This window comes from Gymnoscopelus braueri (genome assembly GCF_963280865.1).
Source record: "Gymnoscopelus braueri genome assembly, chromosome: 7".
NCBI lineage: Eukaryota > Metazoa > Chordata > Actinopteri > Myctophiformes > Myctophidae > Gymnoscopelus > Gymnoscopelus braueri.
Window position 1 is genome coordinate 30647526 of NC_137608.1, and position 20706 is coordinate 30668231.

The window sequence follows — 20706 nt, forward strand, 5'->3', positions numbered from 1 at the left end:
CCTGTACACCAGCTCAACATTTACAAAATTAATAAAGAAATGAAATGTCTTTTTGTTTAGTGTATATGACTATGTGTGACATCACATGCTTATGTGTAACTAGACGTTACATTACAAACACAACACTAGATTGGCCCTATCCCTTCACCTTGATGGGGCCCCTGCTCTCAGGTTTCCACAATAGCTAGAGCCCATATGAAAAAAAAGCTTTCTGGGAACTGTTAGCTAGTTGAGTCATCCTGTCTGTAAGCTTGAATCAATTTTCAATATCTCTCTATAGGCTATTATTAATTGAATTTGTCAAAAAATGAAATGCACTTAAAAGTTCATGCCACAGTTCTTATGTGATGTATGCAGACCATGTACCATGTATCTCTTCAGAATAGAATAGAGTAGACTACTAAGATCACAAGGTGATACTGTAACTGCACATACATGACCTCACAAGATGACCTCACAAGGTCAATTTTTTCCCCAGACATGGATATCAGATCAACACTTGGGGGAAATTCAGCTCAACCATGCCATATTTTTTTTAAGAGTGCTTTAGATACTTTTATATTTCAAAACAAGATACAATAAATACATTCATTTTTTATTATTTTAGTTTTTGTCGCATTCCTAAGCCAATAATTTGATGACCAGCGGAGTCCCCGGAAGGAGACTGAAAGAGCCTCCTATTGACCGATGACCCAGTAATCAAATTATTGGCTCAGGAATGCAACAAAAACAAAATAATCTCCATGAATTCAAGGCTTCAATGTGGTGTGTAATTGATAGAAAATAAGTAATTTTTGGGCGAACTACTCCTTTAAGACACGCGTTTACCATTCTACATCAATAGGGGGCGATATGACTCTAGTTTTGTCACCCCCTGAGCCTGAGAATGTTTCCTGTCTTGTGTGTTGTTTTTGTGAGTGTGTGTGTGCGTGAACGTGCAGCGCGAGAGAGTGAAGGAACGTGTGCTCAGGTCCTTTTAACAAAGAACCTGGCCACTTCTGAGATTGCATGTTGTAGTATGAAAAGCTTAGATAATATTTGCACTTATGAAAAAGAGGTATTTATTTTTATTTATCACAAAGTAGCCATTGTATTGAGCCATAGCTGAACCAGGCGCTTAAGTGGCTTTGTTTGTAAAAGAAAATATATTTCTGTCTGATAGTATTTAGTTAGCTAGATATAGTTTATTAAAGTAAACGAAGATGTCTACAGGCTGCCAGCAGACCACCAGTGCCACCAAGGCCATTCCAACGACCAGACGGGTGGCCATCAACGACGCAGAGCACATGCCCCACGACTACTGCACTACTCCTGGAGGAACACTGTTTAGCACGACCCCCGGCGGTACGTTTAAGCACAACTACTTTACTGCACAAACACTTGAAACAATGGGTTAAATAGTCGAGTAAAACCTGTTGTAGTTACTATTTCATACAGTCACGTGGAAATGGCAATGCCATTTAAAAAACCCACCGCCCACGAGGTGCGCCTGCTGTCAACAACAGCACTTTTGCCCATCTGGGAGCCCTGCTAACGGTGCTAAGCTAACGTTAGCCCCCTGCGAGCTATATGTACATGATGCATCATCAAACAAAAGCCTGGACATTATTTGGCATGATGGATGAAAGGCAGCATCGACCAGCTGTTACAGCAGTGCATTGCCCTACAACACGGCCGCCCACGGCAATAACATGATGAATACATTTTATTTAACAGCTGGCAGCAGTCATCAGGTCTGCATGCGCATGCTGTATCCTAGCCCCGTGTGGAACCTCACTCTCCACGATAGCTCCGAGATGCGGTCCCGCTGTCTCGGGTCCCGGCAGAGGTAGAGTCCGTCCAAATGCAGGGAAGACCATCTTTTTCGCACTCGTATCCAAAAAGTAAAAGGTGGTCCGAGACACTTACTGATGTTAGCAATTTCGCCGGAAAGTAAAGTTTAACCAACGGGGTTGAAAAATCCGTTTAAAACGCGTATTTAGTCAGCCTGTGCCATGTTTTCCCGTTCAACCCGGAAGAACCCCGGCCTAGCAGGTGCCATTACTGCTCCCGATTCGGCTACAATGGGAAAACATGGCACAGGCTGACTAGATAAGCGATTTAAACGGGTTTTTCAACCCCGTCGGTCAAATTTTAATCGCCGGCTAAATTGCAAACATCTGTAGGTGTCTCGGACTACCTTTACTTTTTGGATACGATGTTGCGAAAAAGGTGATCTTCACTGCATTTGGACGGACTCTACTTCTGCCGGGACCCTACAGAGCGGGACCTCATCTCGGAGTTATCGTGGAGAGTGAGGTTTCAAACGGGGCTAGCTGTATCCTAAATGCTAGCCCTGAAACATGACTGTCAAGCGTCATGTGAACCATGGCTACCTAAATGCTACACAAGCGCGCGTAGGATGACCATTGCGTTCTACAGTCAGCAACAGTACATTGCTTGGTGGACATTATGATTGGTCAAAGTCAAACCTACTGCAAGGCCAACATGATGCCCATGAGTTTGTGTTTTGAAGTTGTTTATATGGTCAATGCGCCTGGCGCATCAACTTGTGCGAACTTGTATATAAAGTTTGCTCCATGTGTCCGCATTCAACGTTACACTTCCTCATTGTTGTCACGGCGCCACTGGCCAGCTGGCCTGTTGCAGCTTGACACAGGGATGATTAACAACAGAACCTGCAGTCATCTGTTTATGAATCATTATTATGACCCTGCTGTTGCAACAAACTTGTCGCCAACTGTACTCACGAACACATGGCCTATTATTACACTCACTCACTCACTCACTCACTCTCTCTAGGAAAATCTGAGGTGTCCTTTATGCATATCACATTAATATGATTTATTTCATACTGTTACCTTGTAGTGAAACACATTTCCAGTTTGAATAACATGAGTATGTAGATGTATATCTTTTTTTTTTACAGTACACTGTATCAAACAAAAATACTGTGGTATACAGTATCTCACGGTATTACATATTTTATTTTTGGTACTAGGGCCAAGACGAGTATCATTCTTTGAATATATTTTTTTATTAGCTTATCAAATTAATGAATTGAGTAAAATATTAAATTATGATTTTAAACGTATTGTTTCTAATTTATTAATATGTGATTCACTAAAGCATTGTTTTAAAACATATGTATATATATATATATATATATATATATATATATATATATATATATATATATTGTCGAGACCTTGACCTTTTGCGACCAAGTCGCGCTACCCACTATTTGGGGGTTTAGCATTGCGCAAGGGGCGTTCCCTTGGCCGAGTTGCTATCTTGCGACACCAGCCTTATCCCTGAAACACCTGCCCTACCGCTTACATTATGCATAGGTGTGGTTTGGGCATTACATTAATAAAAATAATCGTGCCATTGCCTTTAGGAGCCAGCTGCTATGCCTTATGCCCAGTGCAATCTTACGTTCTCTGCCCATGGAAGAGGCAGTCCGAGTTGTCTGACATTGATTGCCTAAAATAATAATAAAATAATATTTAACACTCACACATTGCTGGTTATAGAGAACTTTAAATTACAGCTATCGCTTGTGTTCTGGATTAATTAAACTGAATGGTCTGGTGTGGTTATAGCAAATGCAGATCAACATTTTATTTGTCTTTGATAAGCTTAACTGACAACCGCTGATGAAAACACAACTTATATTGATACAAGGAATTAACAGTCACACTTTTGTGGATTACATTAACATTTTAATGACAATCACTTAATTCAGAAGGGCCTTATCATTGAGACGCTTTTGTAATGTCGGACACTACCCAACGTTTGCGTCATAAGCTCTAGCCTTTGATTGCCTTTCAATAAAACCATATTTGATACACGTAAGTATCACCCACATGTTACTGATTATAGAGAATGCTATATTATTGTAATCCGTTCTTTATTTCCTGCACAATGGATTAACCAAACCAGGCCCGGCGTCACGGAGGGGCGCCTCAACCGGACCATCTCGCCCCCTAAGTCAAGACTGCCAGTTAATTTTTTTAAATACATTTTAATTAATTGCGTTTCGGGGTCAAGCCTTCCTCAGCGTGTTAAGAAAGTGGTCAGTGGTGTGTACTGTACCATAAGGGACTGATAGACAGACAAACATGACAAGGACTTAAGCTGCTGTTGGTAAAGTTGAGAATTGGGAGTGAGAGAGACCTGAATGTTGTGCCCCCGGCCCGACATTTCCATTGCAGGTGCACTCCATCAAACGGATTTGGCATAGCGGGTGGTCTGAGAAACCGCTACGCGCTTTCCCATATGTGTGTGGGCAAGATAGCATTTTTTTCATGTGAAATAATAAATTAATAAATACAGTGAGCTCGGAAATCTCGGCTGTTTATACTGCGGTAATACCGTAATATAGTATCCACAAGTTTCATAGGGCATTGTGGGCATCACTTCCTGTCGATTTGATCCCTGATACCTGATCAAATCGACAGGAAGTGATGCCCACAATGCCCTAGGAAACTTGTGGATGCCGTTACATGCCTAGTCCCTAGTAATGTACTCTTCAGTTTGGGAGCCCTCTTATGTCTTCTTACTTCTCCCAACCAAAGGTACCAGGATCATTTACGACCGAAAGTTCCTGCTGGAGTGTCGTAGCTCCCCACTGACTAAGACCCCCCCACGTTGCCTGCCTGACATTCCAGGGGTGACCAGCCCCACCTCTAAAGACCTCATCAATGAGAAGGCCCACACGGGAGAACCACTGAATAACAACATCATCACTGCACCTGATAACAAGAGCACTGGTAAGTACAGTGACACTGATACAGGCTAGACGGGTCTACACTGACTACGCTTTGTACACTACACAGGAAAATCCTCAGTGTTCATTTAAGACCAAGAATAAACAAATGGAACCATATGGAACCTTACGGGTCTATTTTAGTTGCGTTTGTACACTCTCAGAGTTGCAAATTGATAAATAAACACAGTTTTTACTGTGCAATATCCTCTAACATAATACTCAAGTATTTTTGTTAAGGCTGTGGAGCTTGTAAAGCCATATCCTGTTTTATAATTACCCACAAGAACATCGCTGTTATTACTGGAATCAACATCTTTCTGTTGTGACTATTTTAGCAAGATGGCAAATATCAGCCAAAGATGTGGGCACTTGAAAGCAGGTTATGTAAGGTGCACATGAAATTAAAGGACGACTTCACCGATTTTCAACCTATCTTCATATAATTGGTCCTCACTAATACTCATGATAAAATGGTACAATTTATTTCTACTTGGTCTGTGTCTCATAGGAGGGCTGTGGACAGTCCAGAAACCCGTCTACCAGTGACTTCATCGTTAGGCATGATTTTTTTTTCCAACAAGATTTTTATTAACACAAGAGCAATGGCTTCTTTTATTGCATTGCAACTTTCCAGGACTAGAAAGCCTGCAGTTTCTATTAGCTTGGATTCCCCATTGATGATGTCACTGGTAGACGGGACTCTGAACTGTCCACAGCCCTCCTCTGAGACACAGACCGAGTAGAATTTTCTTTTACCATTTTATCATGAGTATTAGTGAGGACCAACCAATTATATGAAGATAGGTTGAAAATCGGTGAAGTCGTCCTTTAACATCCCAAATAAGCTTGTAACTGGGATATCTGAGGTAGTATTCCAGATATTGTGTGCATCTAAAGGATTCAGTCATTTATATTTTCAGCAGTGGGGTGTGGGGGGGTCGAATGTGACATTGGTTAAAGGTGGTTCTTTTTCTCAAATGGGTTCAGTACACTTGACAAGTGAGTAGACTTGACATGTGAAGACATGTAGGTCACTATTAAATAAACATTTGTTTTAAATGCATTTTGAAGTTGTGAATTGTTAACTTAAGTATTGTCTGGAAAGATACAAAAATGAAGTCCCAAATAGCCATTTAGATGTGATAATTGTAAATTAAAATATTCCCAAATGAGAACAATATTACAATTATTTTAAATTCCAAGAAAGTTGCTGTAGGTATTATTTTTTACAAGCACCATGCTTTTTCATGTCATGAATCATCTATGCTTTTAATTGCATATGGTGTTATGCAGTGTACTAAAATATGTGAACCCATTGTCATTTTAAGGTGATGATGCACAGTTTGAAATGGATATCTAACTTCCGCTGGAATTTGCCGTTTGGCTGAAGAGATGTGAGCCGCCTTATTACCCACAAGATGCTGTAGAGGAGAGAGACTCAGAAAGAGCTTCTGCTTCCCCATCCTTCATTCCATGATCACAGAGCCACTCTCTACACAGTAAACTCCTCAGTGACTGTTGCAGGTCCATTTGGTTCTATTTGTACACTCTGAATAATAAATGGACAAATTAACACTGTGTGCTGTCTTTGTAAGAATGTGTGTTTAATCTCATTTTAAGTAAGATTCAGTAATATTTCCCTGGCTGCCTAAACATAACAAACTGGTTCCAATGTGACATCAGCTGTGCCTTCTTATAGTTGTTACACCTAATGTTAAACATTCATCTATTTTCGAAAGATGAATTCGATTTTCATAATACGATTTTCATAATACTGTATAATTTGTTCATGCTGATTTAAAAAGATTTTTCATTGTCATACAGAGAATGTAAAATGTCCCTTTGTTGATGGTGTTTAAACACAGATTTTCCACACAATTTTTAAGGTGACAAAGCATTAAAGCAACAGAAAACCTACTGTGTTTTCCTCTTGTGTCAATGAATTTTCACACGGATTGAATTACATGAAATCTGTATTGAACTAATGTGTCCTAGCAAAATCAGAAGAATATCTTATGTCACCCCACCCCTCACTAACCAGGGTAGTGTCTTTGGATCAGCTGGCAGTGTCACCCAAATACACATTTCCTCAGGGCAGTATTATCTGTGAAAGTTAATGACTCGTGAAGTGTTTATTCTGATGTTAATAGCCTTTCAGCAACAAAACGCCACTTTAAACAGGATGAGATACCATAAAGTATTCAAAGGTGTACAGTACCTGTATACTGGCTGTTCATTTATGTATTTGTTTTAACTTGATATGGTGCCTCATGACCTACTGTAGGAAACTTCCATAGTGCTCTTCTGGTACAGTGAAAACGATATCAATGGAATTCCCTAGCAAGGGCACTAGCCATTGATAACCTTTCTTGTCCAGTGGCCTAGGGGGGGAGAGGTCAATATACAGCTATCCCGATTCCTAACCCAAATCCACATACACAGGGTGCATAGTTGGGAGTATTCCTAACTTTCATGGTCTGTGATAGGGAAAGGTCATAGTGTCCACGTGTATGTGTAGTGATGTACAAATGCTCATGTCAGGCCTGAACAGGTGTTTGCAATGTATAGTAGGTTGAACAAAACAGGGAAATACTTGGTATCCCTGGCTACACAGAACATGTTTTAATAGCTTCAAGGTTGACCAAACATTTAATGTTCACAATATTTTACATGCTTTATAGTTTCATGTTCAAACGTGATCATTTGCCCATTCACTACATGTGTATAATATGCAGAAAAACTAAACCGACTGAAAAGAAAAGAGGCATTTCCCAAAAGACTAAGCAAATACATGCTTACAGCCTATATAGCACTTGTTTTTGTTTAAAGATGGGGATGTCAACTAGCTCCTTAAATTCTTGCAGAACAGGAAGTTGTACAGGATGGAATAAACTCGTTTATAGGATTCCAAGTATAGTGTGACTGCAGTTACCTCAATAGATACAGGATAGACAATAAAATCCTGAGGATTTTACCATGTAGGGCTAGGTACACTGGTATCAGTGTAAATGGTGGACACTAATTGGCTCTAATCCCTGCACTGTAAATCCATTCAGTTCTTTGACCACCAGGATATAAGGCAGGGTGAGGGACTCCAGAGGTACAGTATGTGTGAGAACTGACACATGATTTTAAAGGTTGTAACACTCCACTCGTGCTACTGTAAATCCCATACTGGCAGTCACAATCATAAGATTAGTGTCATCAACTTGCATATCAGCATAAGATGGTTGTTGTGTTTTCATTTTGCATTATCTAGACAATTCTTCATTATTGTACGTCTGTAAGCTCAGGTAAAAAAAAAAAAAAACACCTATCCTTATTTGGCCATTTTAGGAGAATTACAAAATCACCAATTTCTCAAATTTCAAAGATCATCATTGTTTTCTATTGCAATAAAATTAATAGGGGGTGGTGGCCTGGACCGTTCTTAAATTCTATCCCACGCTATCTTCACAGTAGCTTCAGCATCTTGATGTTTACTCTTCCCTACTCGTTGCTTTCTAGTCTAGTAGTCATAGTCTAGTCTAGTAGGTCTCCTTGTCACCTCTGCTTCCTTACACCCCCCTAAAATAAACACACACTACTGCTTTCTCTTCACCATTCCTCCATCCCTGTCTCCTTCAATTTGCTTTTTTCTTTCCCCCCCACTCTGTCCGGCTGTTCACAATCAACAAAATAAAGTCTGAGCCTTTCTTTGGGGGCTGTAATGCCTTGAGATGATGTGTATTCAGTAATAAATCTAATATAAACAAAGATGTGAATTTGAGGTGATGGGGCAAACAATAACCATTAGTCAGCAGTCAAAGAACAGAAGCCATAAATGTGCAAAGTGGACTGAGGTAAGAGGAGGAAGGAATAGGACTCTTCCGACATGGTAGGTAGGTGCTATATATCAATATGTGTATTTACAGTACGGGGTAATTCATACTGGCAGTGGTGGTGATACATTTAAAGGTGTAGGGTAAGTTATATGTTTAGGTTAAAACAAAACGTTTTGTTAGAAGGTTAAAGGTAGGGTAAGTGATATTTTTTGGTTAAAACAACGTTTTTTATTAAAAGGTTAAAGCACTATATTCTGATAGTAATCATTGCTATGGAGTGTTTGTTCAGTCACAGGGGTATCCCCGTCTCTCCAGCTCTTTAAAAAAAACTGAAAATACATTTTCAGGTACTTGACAACATTTCAGTCAATCAGAAGAGAGTATCCATTTATCAGCTTTTTTATAGCGCTCCAGTTCCAATTTGTTCAGCTCATTTCTTTGTGTCACCACTTACAATTTCACTTGTTTAATCTGTATCCTGAGTCCTCTATCCTGATTGGATAAAATTGGTATCCTGCCCTGAAAATACATTTTCTGTTTATTGAAGAGCTGGAGAGACATGGAGACTCCTGTTACTGTACAAACACTCTATAGCAATGAGTACTATCAGAATATAGAGCTATTTGACACTTATTTTGACCAAAGAAAATCACTTACCCTACCTTTAATCTCCATATTCTGATAGTCACCATTTCTGACTTTATATTAAGGTCAGGTGTATAATGCGTTATAACCACATTTATGATGCCTTATAATACACTTATAAGGCATTATTACACTTGTTATAAATGTTCATAATTATGCATAACAAGTTAAAACAAGGTTTATGGAGTATTATAAGTTACAATAGTTTATGATGCATTATAATGCACTTATAAGGCATTATTACACTTGTTATAAATGTTCATAATTATGCATAAAAAAGTTAAAACAAGGTTTATGGAGTATTATAAGTTACAATAGAATGTATAAGTGCTGGTCATAATGCATTATAAACTCAGTGGAACAGCACATTATAACTACCAGGTAACACTTTACTTAAAGGTCGGGTCTATATAATCATGATTCATAACACTCGTTATGTTATAATTATGCATAACAACTTATAACAAAGACTCTTCATAACTAGCCAAGTTAAGGTAGTTATAATGTGCTTTTCCACTGAGCTACTGATGCATTATGACCAGCACTTATAGTACGTTATAAACGTAAGTTCATACATGATTTTAAGTGTTACTGTATAATGCCTGCATTATAAATGTGATTATAATGCATTAGAGACCCGACCTTTAACCATAATGTCTATAGTGTTTGTTCAGGGAGGGGTCTCCCTGTTTCTCCAGCTCATTAATAAACATATTATATATTATAATTATCCAGTTCAATTTTGTCTGCTCATTTCTTTGTGTTATCACTTCCACTTTAACTTGTTTAATCTGTGTCCTGTGTGAATTTTCTCCCCTGATTGGATAGAATTGGAATACGAAAATGCATTTCCTGTTTAATAGACATGGAGACTCCTGTTACTGAACAAACACTCTCTAGCAATGAGTACTATCAGAATATACCAAGTATAAGCTGATTCTGATTCTGATTGGTTAGACAATGAATCCCCAAAAAGTGAAATAGGACATCTCTGATATCAAAATAAATTGCTTTAATATATATTTTTACATTGTATGTACAAAAATACAAAATCGAATGCAGCATTCAGTATTTACAAAACATTTGCATGGCACCTTGTAATTCTTGCTGACGACATCAAATGACTGGGTGGAAATGTTCCTTTTTTCAATTCAACCAACTTAAACTGTGAGGATTCCAGGTGATACCATGACAAAAAAAACTCTGATATTACATGCAAGCAGAAACTAGGCTGTGTTGACAACAGGTCAATTATAGTAATTTCATGTTTTCCCACAATAGTCTTTTTTATGCTTGGGAAGTCAGTGACAACCACACTCCTCCACAATCATGTCCTCATGATGCCGTAAGACCACATCATCGTCATTGTAATCATAGTACAGCATGGACAGCGAGCTGAGGCGAGTGGGCACACAGGATGGGCAAGACACTCTTTCTGGATGGTGAAGTTTCAAGAGGCTCTGCAAAATAAATGAGAAACACATGAGAAACTATACAAAATGTTGCAATGCAATAGATGTCAAGCAATACATGTGTAAAATACCAAATACCAATATTGTATCTTACCTGCATGTACGCATGGTTTGTCGGCTGGAATGATTCATCCACTGGAGTAGGGCATTCTCCCTCACAGCGATAGGCGTTGTAGCGCTTAGGATGCACAATCCAGGCATCCCAGCCAATTTGGTCAAAGTCTACCCACATATCTACCTTCCGACAAAGTGGTCGCTGGGTGGCTTCTTGTGGTGGCCTGGTAGCTGTAATTGATCTCAGTCGCATCCTCTCCATTCGCTTGTGGCGCCTGCCTTGCATGTCTCTTCTGGCCCTGTCCATCATGACATATTTTGAGTGCTGCACAGTTTGGATGAGACTGTGTGCTCCATGGCCTTCCTGAGGCTGCTCATGTTTGGAGAAGATTACCATAATGACATGGTCCACTGTTGGATAGTTTGTCTTTCTTTGCATCCTTCCTAGATGCCTGAATTGGGTCTTGCCAATGACCTCTCCATCATCCCCTGAACCGCTGCCGCTGCCGCTGCCAAGGTCTGCCTCCTGTGCATGTTTTAATGTAGCCTCTTGGTTCATCACAGCGTCTCCCTGGTACAGCCAGTATTTCAGAAGAGCAGTCACATTAAAAACCTTCCACGATGGCGTTGTGCTATTGGGAGATGCACCAAAGCTCCCCAAGAAAAGGCGCTCCTCCCGAAAGCTTTGCTTTCGGGAGTGATATATGTCCACGGTGACGTGCTTGGAGGCAGAGAATGCTGGTATTCTGATCCGCAGCTCTGCCTTCTGGACAAGGTCGCTAGCAGAGATGGAGGACATGTCGAAAGTAACTGTCCATTTCTCACCAACTTGATGGCAACCTAAAAGAGTGGAGTGACAGTTTAGCTTAATGGCATGACAAATTGACACAAAACCAGTCACCACTCCTTATAATTCTAGACAAACCATATCCCTGGACAAATGTCAAAACACCAGAGTGGGTGGGTGGACAGGACAGGATGTGTATTGAAACCCCCTGTGCAAAGACGTCTGAGGGGCTAATACACACACTCTCTCTCACACACGTAAAACAGAGAAAGCCTTTTAAGTTGAATAAGCAGTTTGACACTTCTGGGTTGTAAAAGGCCAGGGTCTGATAACACAGATAAGGCATTAACCACAGAGCTGGTGGTGAAGCATGAAGTAGGCTACAGAGAAACTAACACACGAAACGGACACATCTGCGTTAATAAGCATTGAATCTGATAGCATACAAATTAAATGAACTAAACAGAACCAAGAATGTTAATGCTTTACATGTAGAATGTATAATAGCAGTCTAAATAGTTACACATTTAAAGGTGCACAATAGCACAAACATTGTACACATGTGCATCCTATATAAAGATGACTAATGCAAAGCTGTTAAATTCACTCACCTTTTGCCATCAAACTTAAGATGGAATCAGAGTTGTGTAGCGAGGGCTTGCCATTACGTGAACTAATGGTGCTGACAGCTATGGATGATGGAGAATCGGCTGTCCTTAAGGAGTGGTACAATTGCATCATGTACATAGGGAAGCTGATGTGATGGTTAGGGGTCTTCGCATATGCCAAACGTGTATGAAGATCTCTTGGAAAGCTGTGGTCCTGTGCTGATGCGACACCCTTGAGAACGCAGATCAAGAGAGTGCAGAATGTCGTGAGCGCTCCACCTTCCATGCTGTATAGTATCAGTTCCCTCTGGTTAACAAAAGCAGTTCCGACAAAGATGAGATGACAGAGAGTCAGAGATGAGCTCCTTCCTCCAGCTGGTCCGAGTCTAGAATGATGCTGTGGTGTTGTGTGCAGAGTGAACCCCAGACAGGCCCTTTTATAGTGGACAGCTGCCCTTTGATGACCCCTGGTCATTCCAGACATCTGAACACTGAACAGCCCTCTGATCTTCAGAGCATGTCAGACAAGGAAGAACTACTTTTAGCCAAGGTCATTGTCCTGTCACACGGTGTAGGCTTTTATATTCTTACTAGACCATAATGCCTTTGCAAAGCGGAAATGCACTAATACGCCAACTTAACCCATTAAGACCCGAGGTTGATTCTTCAAATACTTTCTAAATCAGTAGTTCTCTAACTTTTTAGTGCCAAGGACCAAAATGATGTGTATTGGGCCGCGGATGTGTATTTTGTGCCAGGGAAACCGGGGGCCTATTTCACGAAAGCAGAATTAACACCTATTCTGGCTTAATTTAGCCAGGATTAGCGATTAATTGGTTTCATGAAAGCTGAATTATCTTGCCAGATTAGTTTAGCCAGAGCACCCTGGATAAGTTTATCCATGACTTGATTTCACGAAAGAAAATGTACCCAATCCTACCTTAGTTACCATGGAAATTTTGCTGTGAAGTTAGCTAGGTAGGGACCAGGCTAACAGCCAAGTTTACTTAATCCAGTTGCTTGTTCTTCAAGTTTTTCCACAGTTACTTCAACACATGTGTTTGTATATGGACTCATTTTAATGACCCTGCATTCAAATAAAATGAAATAAATACAATAAGATATAATCATTTTAATTATATTACTGAAATAGAGTGTGACTATGAATCATAATTGTTTCACAATGACTCATGTGATATGTCATTGTCACTCTGTTAACACTATAGTTCATATTTAGTCCATGAGCCAGAGCCCCAAAATTGAGCAATTATTATCGAAAGAGTGGGCAAAACCAAACCTATATTAAATTGTTCAGAGGGTCAATACGAGTAAATAAATGTATGATAACCTCACCACAGGAGCAGCTTTTTCATGGTTATCACACATTTTGTAATTTTCCCCATACGTACATGACAGGTCAAAAAATGACAAAATTTTAAAAAGAGTTATCATAATGAAACTGCCTGAGTTGATTACTTACATGAAGACGATGATTTATCGTATTACAAGTTTTCTCAAATTGTATATTTAAATATGCAAATTAGGCATTTAGTCCATGAGCCAGAGCCCCAAAATTGAGCCAGATATTGAATATTCCCTCGTTAAAAACCTTTGAATCCAACATCTTAACAAAATGAAATAAGTATGTTGACTCTGGCTTTGTCCAATGTTGATTCTGGAAAGTTATGCAAATTTGGGCATATTTTCCTATGCCTAATTTGCATATTTAAATATACAATTTCAGAAAACTTGTAATACGATAAATCATTGTCTTCATGTAAGTAATCAACTCAGGAAGTTTCATTATGATAACTCTTTTTAAAATGTTGTAATTTTTTGACCTGTCATGTACGTATGGGGAAAATTACAAAATGTGTGATAACCATGAAAAAGCTGCTCCTGTGGTGAGGTTATCATACATTTATTTACTCGTATTGACCCTCTGAACAATTTAATATAGGTTTGGTTTTGCCCACTCTTTCGATAATAATTGCTCAATTTTGGGGCTCTGGCTCATGGACTAATTGTTCTTAGATGTTTGATAATATATTACAGATTTATTTTATATTATAAAAAGTGTCTGACAGACATATACATATCGTAAGAAATGCAGCACCCCAAACTGGAGTTGAACCTTCGCCCAATGGCTCACTAGTCCAGCCAACAACCCCCTGCACCAAAGAAGCAAGCTCCATCATTGGAGGAAGTTGTGGCATATTGCTGACACTACAATATATATATACATATATATATATTGGCAGGTATGCATGCATACCTGCCAACCTCAGACCAGACCAGACCAGGGGGGGGGGGCTCTTTACCACGCTGGGGGTCCCCTCCCCAGGACATTTTTAACAGAGTAGATGTAATTTCCAGTATTCTGGTGGAAATTAGGAGACCGGAAGCAGGTTGGTGTCCGCCCACTTCACACAGATAGCGAGTCTTGTTTTTTTTGTCGATCTGCTGTTTTTGCTATTTTAGAATGTTTATGCTGAAAAGTAGCAGTTTTGGCCATAATGAGGTTTCCGCCTGACAGACAATATATTAATATTTATATTGTACATGCAAAATTGCTGCTATACGAAAACGTATTGTTACTGCACTGTTTCTTATTTTTACTGACATCACAAGGTATTCTTCAAATTACGTATGGTCCAGTATATTATTAATTCATATAAGTCACTGTATTCCAGTGGGGCAAGGCAGCCTACTGTTAGTCTTAAACAAAATATATAAAACATAACCCTAACCCTCAACAGTGGGATAAAATCAATATGGTAACGTATTATGCAAATGAGCCATGCGGTCGAATGTAAGTGCACTGCTAGTGCAGTCTGGATCTGTCATGACCGTCATGGATGAACTTCAACCTGGTGTTTGCACTGTCTCCATTTTTGACCCGTTCATTCATCTATATAAACGTTCGGATTTCAAATATAACGTTTTTGACCCTGGCGAGGGTGGGAGTTGAAAGTGTGACTTGCGCTTGTAAGACTCCAATTCCCCAGCATTAGCTCAGTCAGCAGAGCTCTTGACTTCAGACCATAAGATCATGGGATCGAATCCCAGCACAGGACCCTGAGCATCTGAGCAATCTGGCTCCCACGGGTCTACTATCTTTTTTCGCCTTTATCATAAAAGGTTGCTGGACAATATATAGAGGATGAAATGCATAATTTATTAAATAATATAAAGGTAATATCAAATACATTGCAAAAAATGAGAGACATGACGCTTTATTAGCAAGACAGTCTTTTATTATATTATTCCTCAATTTGCTGGTTTCCCCTGAAACCCCTTTACTGTTACAGAGTAGAACTGCCTTAGAATCTCTGTTGATGATGTGGCCATAGCTGAATGGTTAGAAAGCCTGCCTGGCAAGCCATGCATCCCGGTTCGATCTCAGGCCTCAGCAATGTGTCAAAGTGTCCCTGAACAAGACATTTATAAGAATAATTCACCCAAAAAATACTTATTTTCTATCAATTACACACTTCATGAAGCCTTCAATTCATGGAGATTTTTTAGTTTTTGACACATTCCTGAGAGCAGACTCAGACATATTGGTTGGAGCATGTATGGCGCAGTTTAATAGGCTATCGCATTGTAGATTAGTAGGCGATAATTCCAATATTCGCTATACACTCCTCATGTTTAAGCCTAACTGAATTATATATTTATGGACTTGTATATAAATTGTATATATTTTTGGACGACTTGTGCAATTAATTTGTCGGCAATACTTTGCCACGCTTTCTCCCTGGATCCATTTATTGCGGCCGTGTGTCCTTTCTTGCTTATTATACATTTTACTTCCTCGTATGATTCCGGGGAGACATCAAATTTCTCTTTTGGGTCTTGAGTCAAGACCCCGGCTCCCGGGGAGACATCAAATTTCTCTTTTGGGTCTTGAGTCTTGGGACTCAAGACCCAAAAGAGAAATGTGATGTCTCCCCGGGAGCCGGGGTCTTGACTCAAGACTCTTTTGGGTCTTGAGTCCCAAAAGAGAAATTTGATGTCTCCCCGGGAGCCGGGACCCAAGCCTCAAGACTCTTTTGTGAGAACAGTGAACAGTGGTTTTCAACCTTTTTCATGCCAAGGACCCCTAAATTGATATACATTTGGCCACAGACCCCCATCTGAAAATGTTTTGTGCCAGGGACCCCCAGAAGCAAAGATTTGAGTTAAAAATGTTCGCTTTAAAAATGTATATATATTTCAAAGATATGCACACATTTTCAAGATTTTTCAAAAATAGCAGATCTACAAGCTCATAGCGTGGCACTCGGTGCCACGCTATGAACTTGTAGATCTGCTATTTTTGAATAGCCAAAGCTAAGTGGTTAAAAATTATTGTGACGCTATCAGTGGCGTACCCACCGTAGAGGCAGGAACTAAAATCTCGCCTCCACTAGAAAATGAAGTAAAAGACTGACTGAAAAACAGGCAGTGAAAAAAATCCAAACAGAATAGTGGCCGTCGGACCATTAGCCCGTCAATATGAAGGAAAAAAAGACTAGAAGGAGTCGAAGATTAAAATATTTGTATTGATTAATAAACAAGTGCAAATACAGTTATTGTGATCCATTGGGTCTAGGATCTAGGCAGCAAATGAGGCAATTGGCCACCTGAACCCATACAGCTATGGAGGTAACATCTGACAGCTAAGAACCCAAACTGCTATGGAGGTAACATCTAACAGCTAAGAAACCATGGAGTTAACGTCTGACAGCTAAGATACACAGCCATGGAGTTTAACAGAAAACCTTCTTTCTGTAGCTTATAAAATATTGATTCTTCAGTGTTGCAATCATACAGTATAAATCAGTGTGATGCTGCAAAAAACTAAACTTGGTTCTCAAGTGTCCTTTTAGAATGTTAAGTTCCATCAAGTAATGTTAATATACACTGTATGAAGAATTCCTAAACTAATTCACATATATGTAAACAAGTAACTACTCACAGTAACAACAAAATATATATAAGCAAACAATCAAAACAAATTATTTTGTGGCAAATAATACATCAATATTTTGTCTTTTTACACTCTCAGGCAACACAATCTGACCGCACTGTGTAATTATGGTCCCATACAGGAGTTGTGGTACAGTTGCGGATAATCCGAATAATGTTGTTTTATTGTATTATTTATTTATTAAAACTTTAAATAATTAAGTCCAGAAAACTTCACAAAGCAGCCACACGTCCATCCAGACGACTGACTGAGGTCACAGCTTGATCCAACAGGGTGGTGCAGTCAGTTGACTTTTCATAACCTTTCGAAGAAGGTCTTCACCTGAGTACGGAATACAAGATGCCTGTTCTTAAGGATCTATTTGAATGATCTGAAACTCTGAATATGAATCACATCAAACATAAAGCCAGATTGCAGAAATCCCCACACAGTTCGCACAGGTCTGAGAGGATGAAAGATCAGTCCACAGAGAGTAGTGTTAGACCAGTGCCCCCATGTGGTTAACTGTGGTATAATGGGGTGCATTATGACCACTTGTAACAGTAATTGTACATACCTTTGTTATAAGTTCCTCCTGCACCTCTGGGTTGTTCTCAAACTCTACACCAGCATCCAGTATTAATACAGGTACCTGCCTCAACCTTTCAAAATGTAATCTGAAATGACAGAACCATACACAGTAAGTGTCCCCAGTGTTAATTTATCCATTTGTAATGCTGTGAGTGTACACATTTAACCAAATTAAATGTATACACTCTCAGAGTTAAATTAACACTGACTATTTTACTGTGTATACTTTTTGGTTGCCAGACTTGCCACATAACTTAGCATATGTTGTTTAAGTTTATGTTATTTGTTCTCAAACAGGTAGTGTAATATATCATAATGCAGCAGCTAAACACATGTCTTGTATGTTAAACAGTCATTTACATTTGTATTGTGCACTTGATCAAATGAAGAGACCTTTGTTGAAATATAATTCCAAATAAAAGTTGCTGAGAGATAATTGTTCAACAGCAAGTACTACTGTTGAAGAAACAAATATGGTGAAGTAAAAAATGCCATACTTCAATGGTCTTCACCTTGATTTTAGATTTTAGGTTTACATTTCAGTAGAGGTCTTGTTTAGTCTTAAAGTAGTATTCAAGCATAAACAGTACATATACAGTGTTTAACAATAACCAGTGATGAGTCCACTCACTTACTTAGTGCTTTTCTCAATGAGCCACTTCTCATGCTGAGTGTGCAGTTTATCTAGGTAGTCCAATTGCACTCCTTCCTCCTCTATCCTCCCCCGACAGCCCAGCCGTTCCATACATTTCTGAGGAGAGACAATGCAATAACACAAAGTATCACACAATTATTTCCTCTGCCAGCTTTAATAATCTCACAAAAACTGACACTGATGTAGTAAAACCGTCAAACCACTGGCACTCATTTCTTGTTACAACCATGTTATTGTTTATAAGTGCAGCACATAAGTGTGAATATCAAATTGTCCCTTTGTGTTGTGGATGTACTATACCTGAGGTGAGGCTCTGAGGTAGATAATGCCCTCTAGCTCCACCTGGTGCCCAAACTGCTCCACTAGGAAGGAGTGCCATTCCTGGTACACTGCCCACTCTGCTGAGTTGATACATCCCAACTCAAACATGTTCAGGGCAAAAATATACCTGGTGGGAAAGAATGTCATGTATAAGATACCGTATGTCATGTGACTCACGTCCCCCTATATCCATGGCACCCATAGCTGAATGGGTAGCGACTCACAAGCCCGCCTGGGAAGCATAAGGTCCCAGATTCGATTCCCGGCCGCCGGCAATGTGTCGAGGTGTCCCTGAGCAAGACACTTAACCCCTAAATGCTCCCACCCCTGTGCTCCCCATATTTCCCCTGAGGGATGGAATAGGTCTAATTATTATTCATGCATGTCTTTTCTTTCTTCATTAACTTCAATGTTATGTTTTCACCCCCATCAGGGGTTGACACTAAGGTCTCAGAGGCACTTGCCTGTCAGGTCATGCCCACTTGCCCAAAAAGTAAATCAAATTAATGTTAAATCCAACGACAGTTACTTTGAAAGTCTGAATGAGTGCAACTGCTAAACGGTAGCATTATTTTTTCTTTCATGAATAACCAATAATATTTAATGAAGACGGTTGCTTCCCCATTCAAACGCACTTAGCCAGTCGGGCAACCTGAAAGCAAACTCCACTTTTGCCCGAACGTTTTATTTACTTGCCACGGGCAGTTTGGCAACCGTTAGTGTCAACCCCTGCCCATTTGTTTGTATGTCTGTGACCAACATCTTGACAAGTAACAGGTGCATTGTCATAAAATTTACTGTGCACAAGAACATTTTACAGGGACTCCGTGACTTTTCCTTTAGTGCCACTGTCAAGGCACTTTTAAATTTTGATGGAGGTCTGCAATCTACTACTGGTACTGAGTGCATTCTTGTTTTGTGTGTGTGTGTGTGTGTGTGTATCTGTCTGTCTGTCTGTCAGTCATACAATACCTTATGTAAGTAAGTAAGTAAGTAATGCATTTAATAATGCAATTAATTACACAGGCATAATTTTCATGTATTTTTCATCTCATTTGCTCACCTGTCACTGTAAACGGAGCGCTCAAACACCTGAACGGGTGTTCCCTCTGAGCTGAGGAGTTCAGCTGGAGGAGGCTGCAACTGTGCTCTCAGGCGGCTCATGCATGAATATGTCTGGAAGGTGTACGACCAACGCTGAGGGTCCTGGTACATCATCTGGAGCAGGTTACTGCCCGTTTCCTGAGTACAGAAGATGTCATAGAGCATAAAGATTTTGTCTCTCCTTTGCTAGTGATCATTTAGTACCCTGGGTATATGTGCACAGCAGTGGCATAAAGTAACAAAGTACATTTACTCAAGTACTGCACTGTACAATTTTGAGGTATTTTTTTAAAGTCATTTTACTTTACTGGAGCATTTCAAAATGTCTGTACTTTTACTCCACTACAATTATTTTAAACTTTAGTTACTAATTACTTTGTAGATTCTGATTATTATTATGAAACATACATTACCATTTCAGCCCTGTACAGTGCAGCCATTTGAAAATAGCTGATCTACAAACACACAATGCGTCGCGATGCGAAGCATTGTGAGCGTGCAGATCTGTTATTTTCAAAATATATACATTTCCTACACTTGAAAACTTGTGAAATGGGTAAATGAGTACTTTCTACTTTTGGTAATTTAAGTACATTTTGATACCAATGCTTTTGTACTTTTACTCAAGTACATTTTGAATTATTCCAGACTTTTACTTGTAACTAAACAGAGTATTTCTACATTGCAGTAATGATACCTTTACTTAAGTAAAACATTTGAGTACTTTTTCCACCACTGGTGCACTGTGCACACCTTTGTGCTACCACCGTCACCGTCGATGCTCTGCCACTTGCCCACGGGTTCAGGGACCAACTGCCAGTCCTCGTTTGCCGACTGCAACATCCTCACAAAGGTGGACTTTCCAACAGCTGATGATTAAAGGTTACAGTATTTTAGCAGAGGCCCTCATTCATTAG

General features: G+C 39.6%; 3 protein-coding genes across 4 annotated transcripts; 1 reads left to right on the forward strand and 2 right to left on the reverse strand.

Annotated features, from left to right (window-relative positions):
- The first annotated feature begins 911 nt into the window (after positions 1-911).
- eif4ebp1 (eukaryotic translation initiation factor 4E binding protein 1) lies at positions 912-6347 on the forward strand. Its single transcript, XM_080434132.1, has 3 exons — positions 912-1344; positions 4581-4775; positions 6103-6347. Exons 1-3 carry the CDS (start codon positions 1203-1205, stop codon positions 6132-6134), a joined length of 369 nt encoding a protein of 122 aa, XP_080290258.1. The 5' UTR covers positions 912-1202; the 3' UTR covers positions 6135-6347.
- A 4197-nt stretch (positions 6348-10544) lies between these two features.
- Positions 10545-12201, reverse strand: spaw (southpaw; the record flags this gene model as incomplete). Its single annotated transcript, XM_080434134.1, has 3 exons — positions 12168-12201; positions 10810-11609; positions 10545-10703 (listed from the first exon to the last, which is right to left on the reverse strand). The coding sequence occupies exons 1-3, from the start codon at positions 12175-12177 to the stop codon at positions 10545-10547; spliced, it is 969 nt and encodes a 322-aa protein (XP_080290260.1). The 5' UTR covers positions 12178-12201.
- A 4555-nt stretch (positions 12202-16756) lies between these two features.
- dguok (deoxyguanosine kinase) lies at positions 16757-20653 on the reverse strand. 2 transcript variants are annotated; one of them, XM_080434129.1, is made up of 6 exons: positions 20543-20653; positions 19749-19927; positions 18665-18812; positions 18345-18460; positions 17696-17795; positions 16757-17460 (listed from the first exon to the last, which is right to left on the reverse strand). In XM_080434129.1, exons 1-6 carry the CDS (start codon positions 20630-20632, stop codon positions 17434-17436), a joined length of 660 nt encoding a protein of 219 aa, XP_080290255.1. In that variant the 5' UTR covers positions 20633-20653; the 3' UTR covers positions 16757-17433. The 2 variants fall into 2 exon arrangements, with proteins under 2 accessions (XP_080290255.1, XP_080290256.1); XM_080434130.1 differs by lacking the exon at positions 16757-17460 and having other exon boundaries at positions 17723-17795; positions 18341-18460.
- Between the last annotated feature and the right edge of the window lie 53 nt (positions 20654-20706).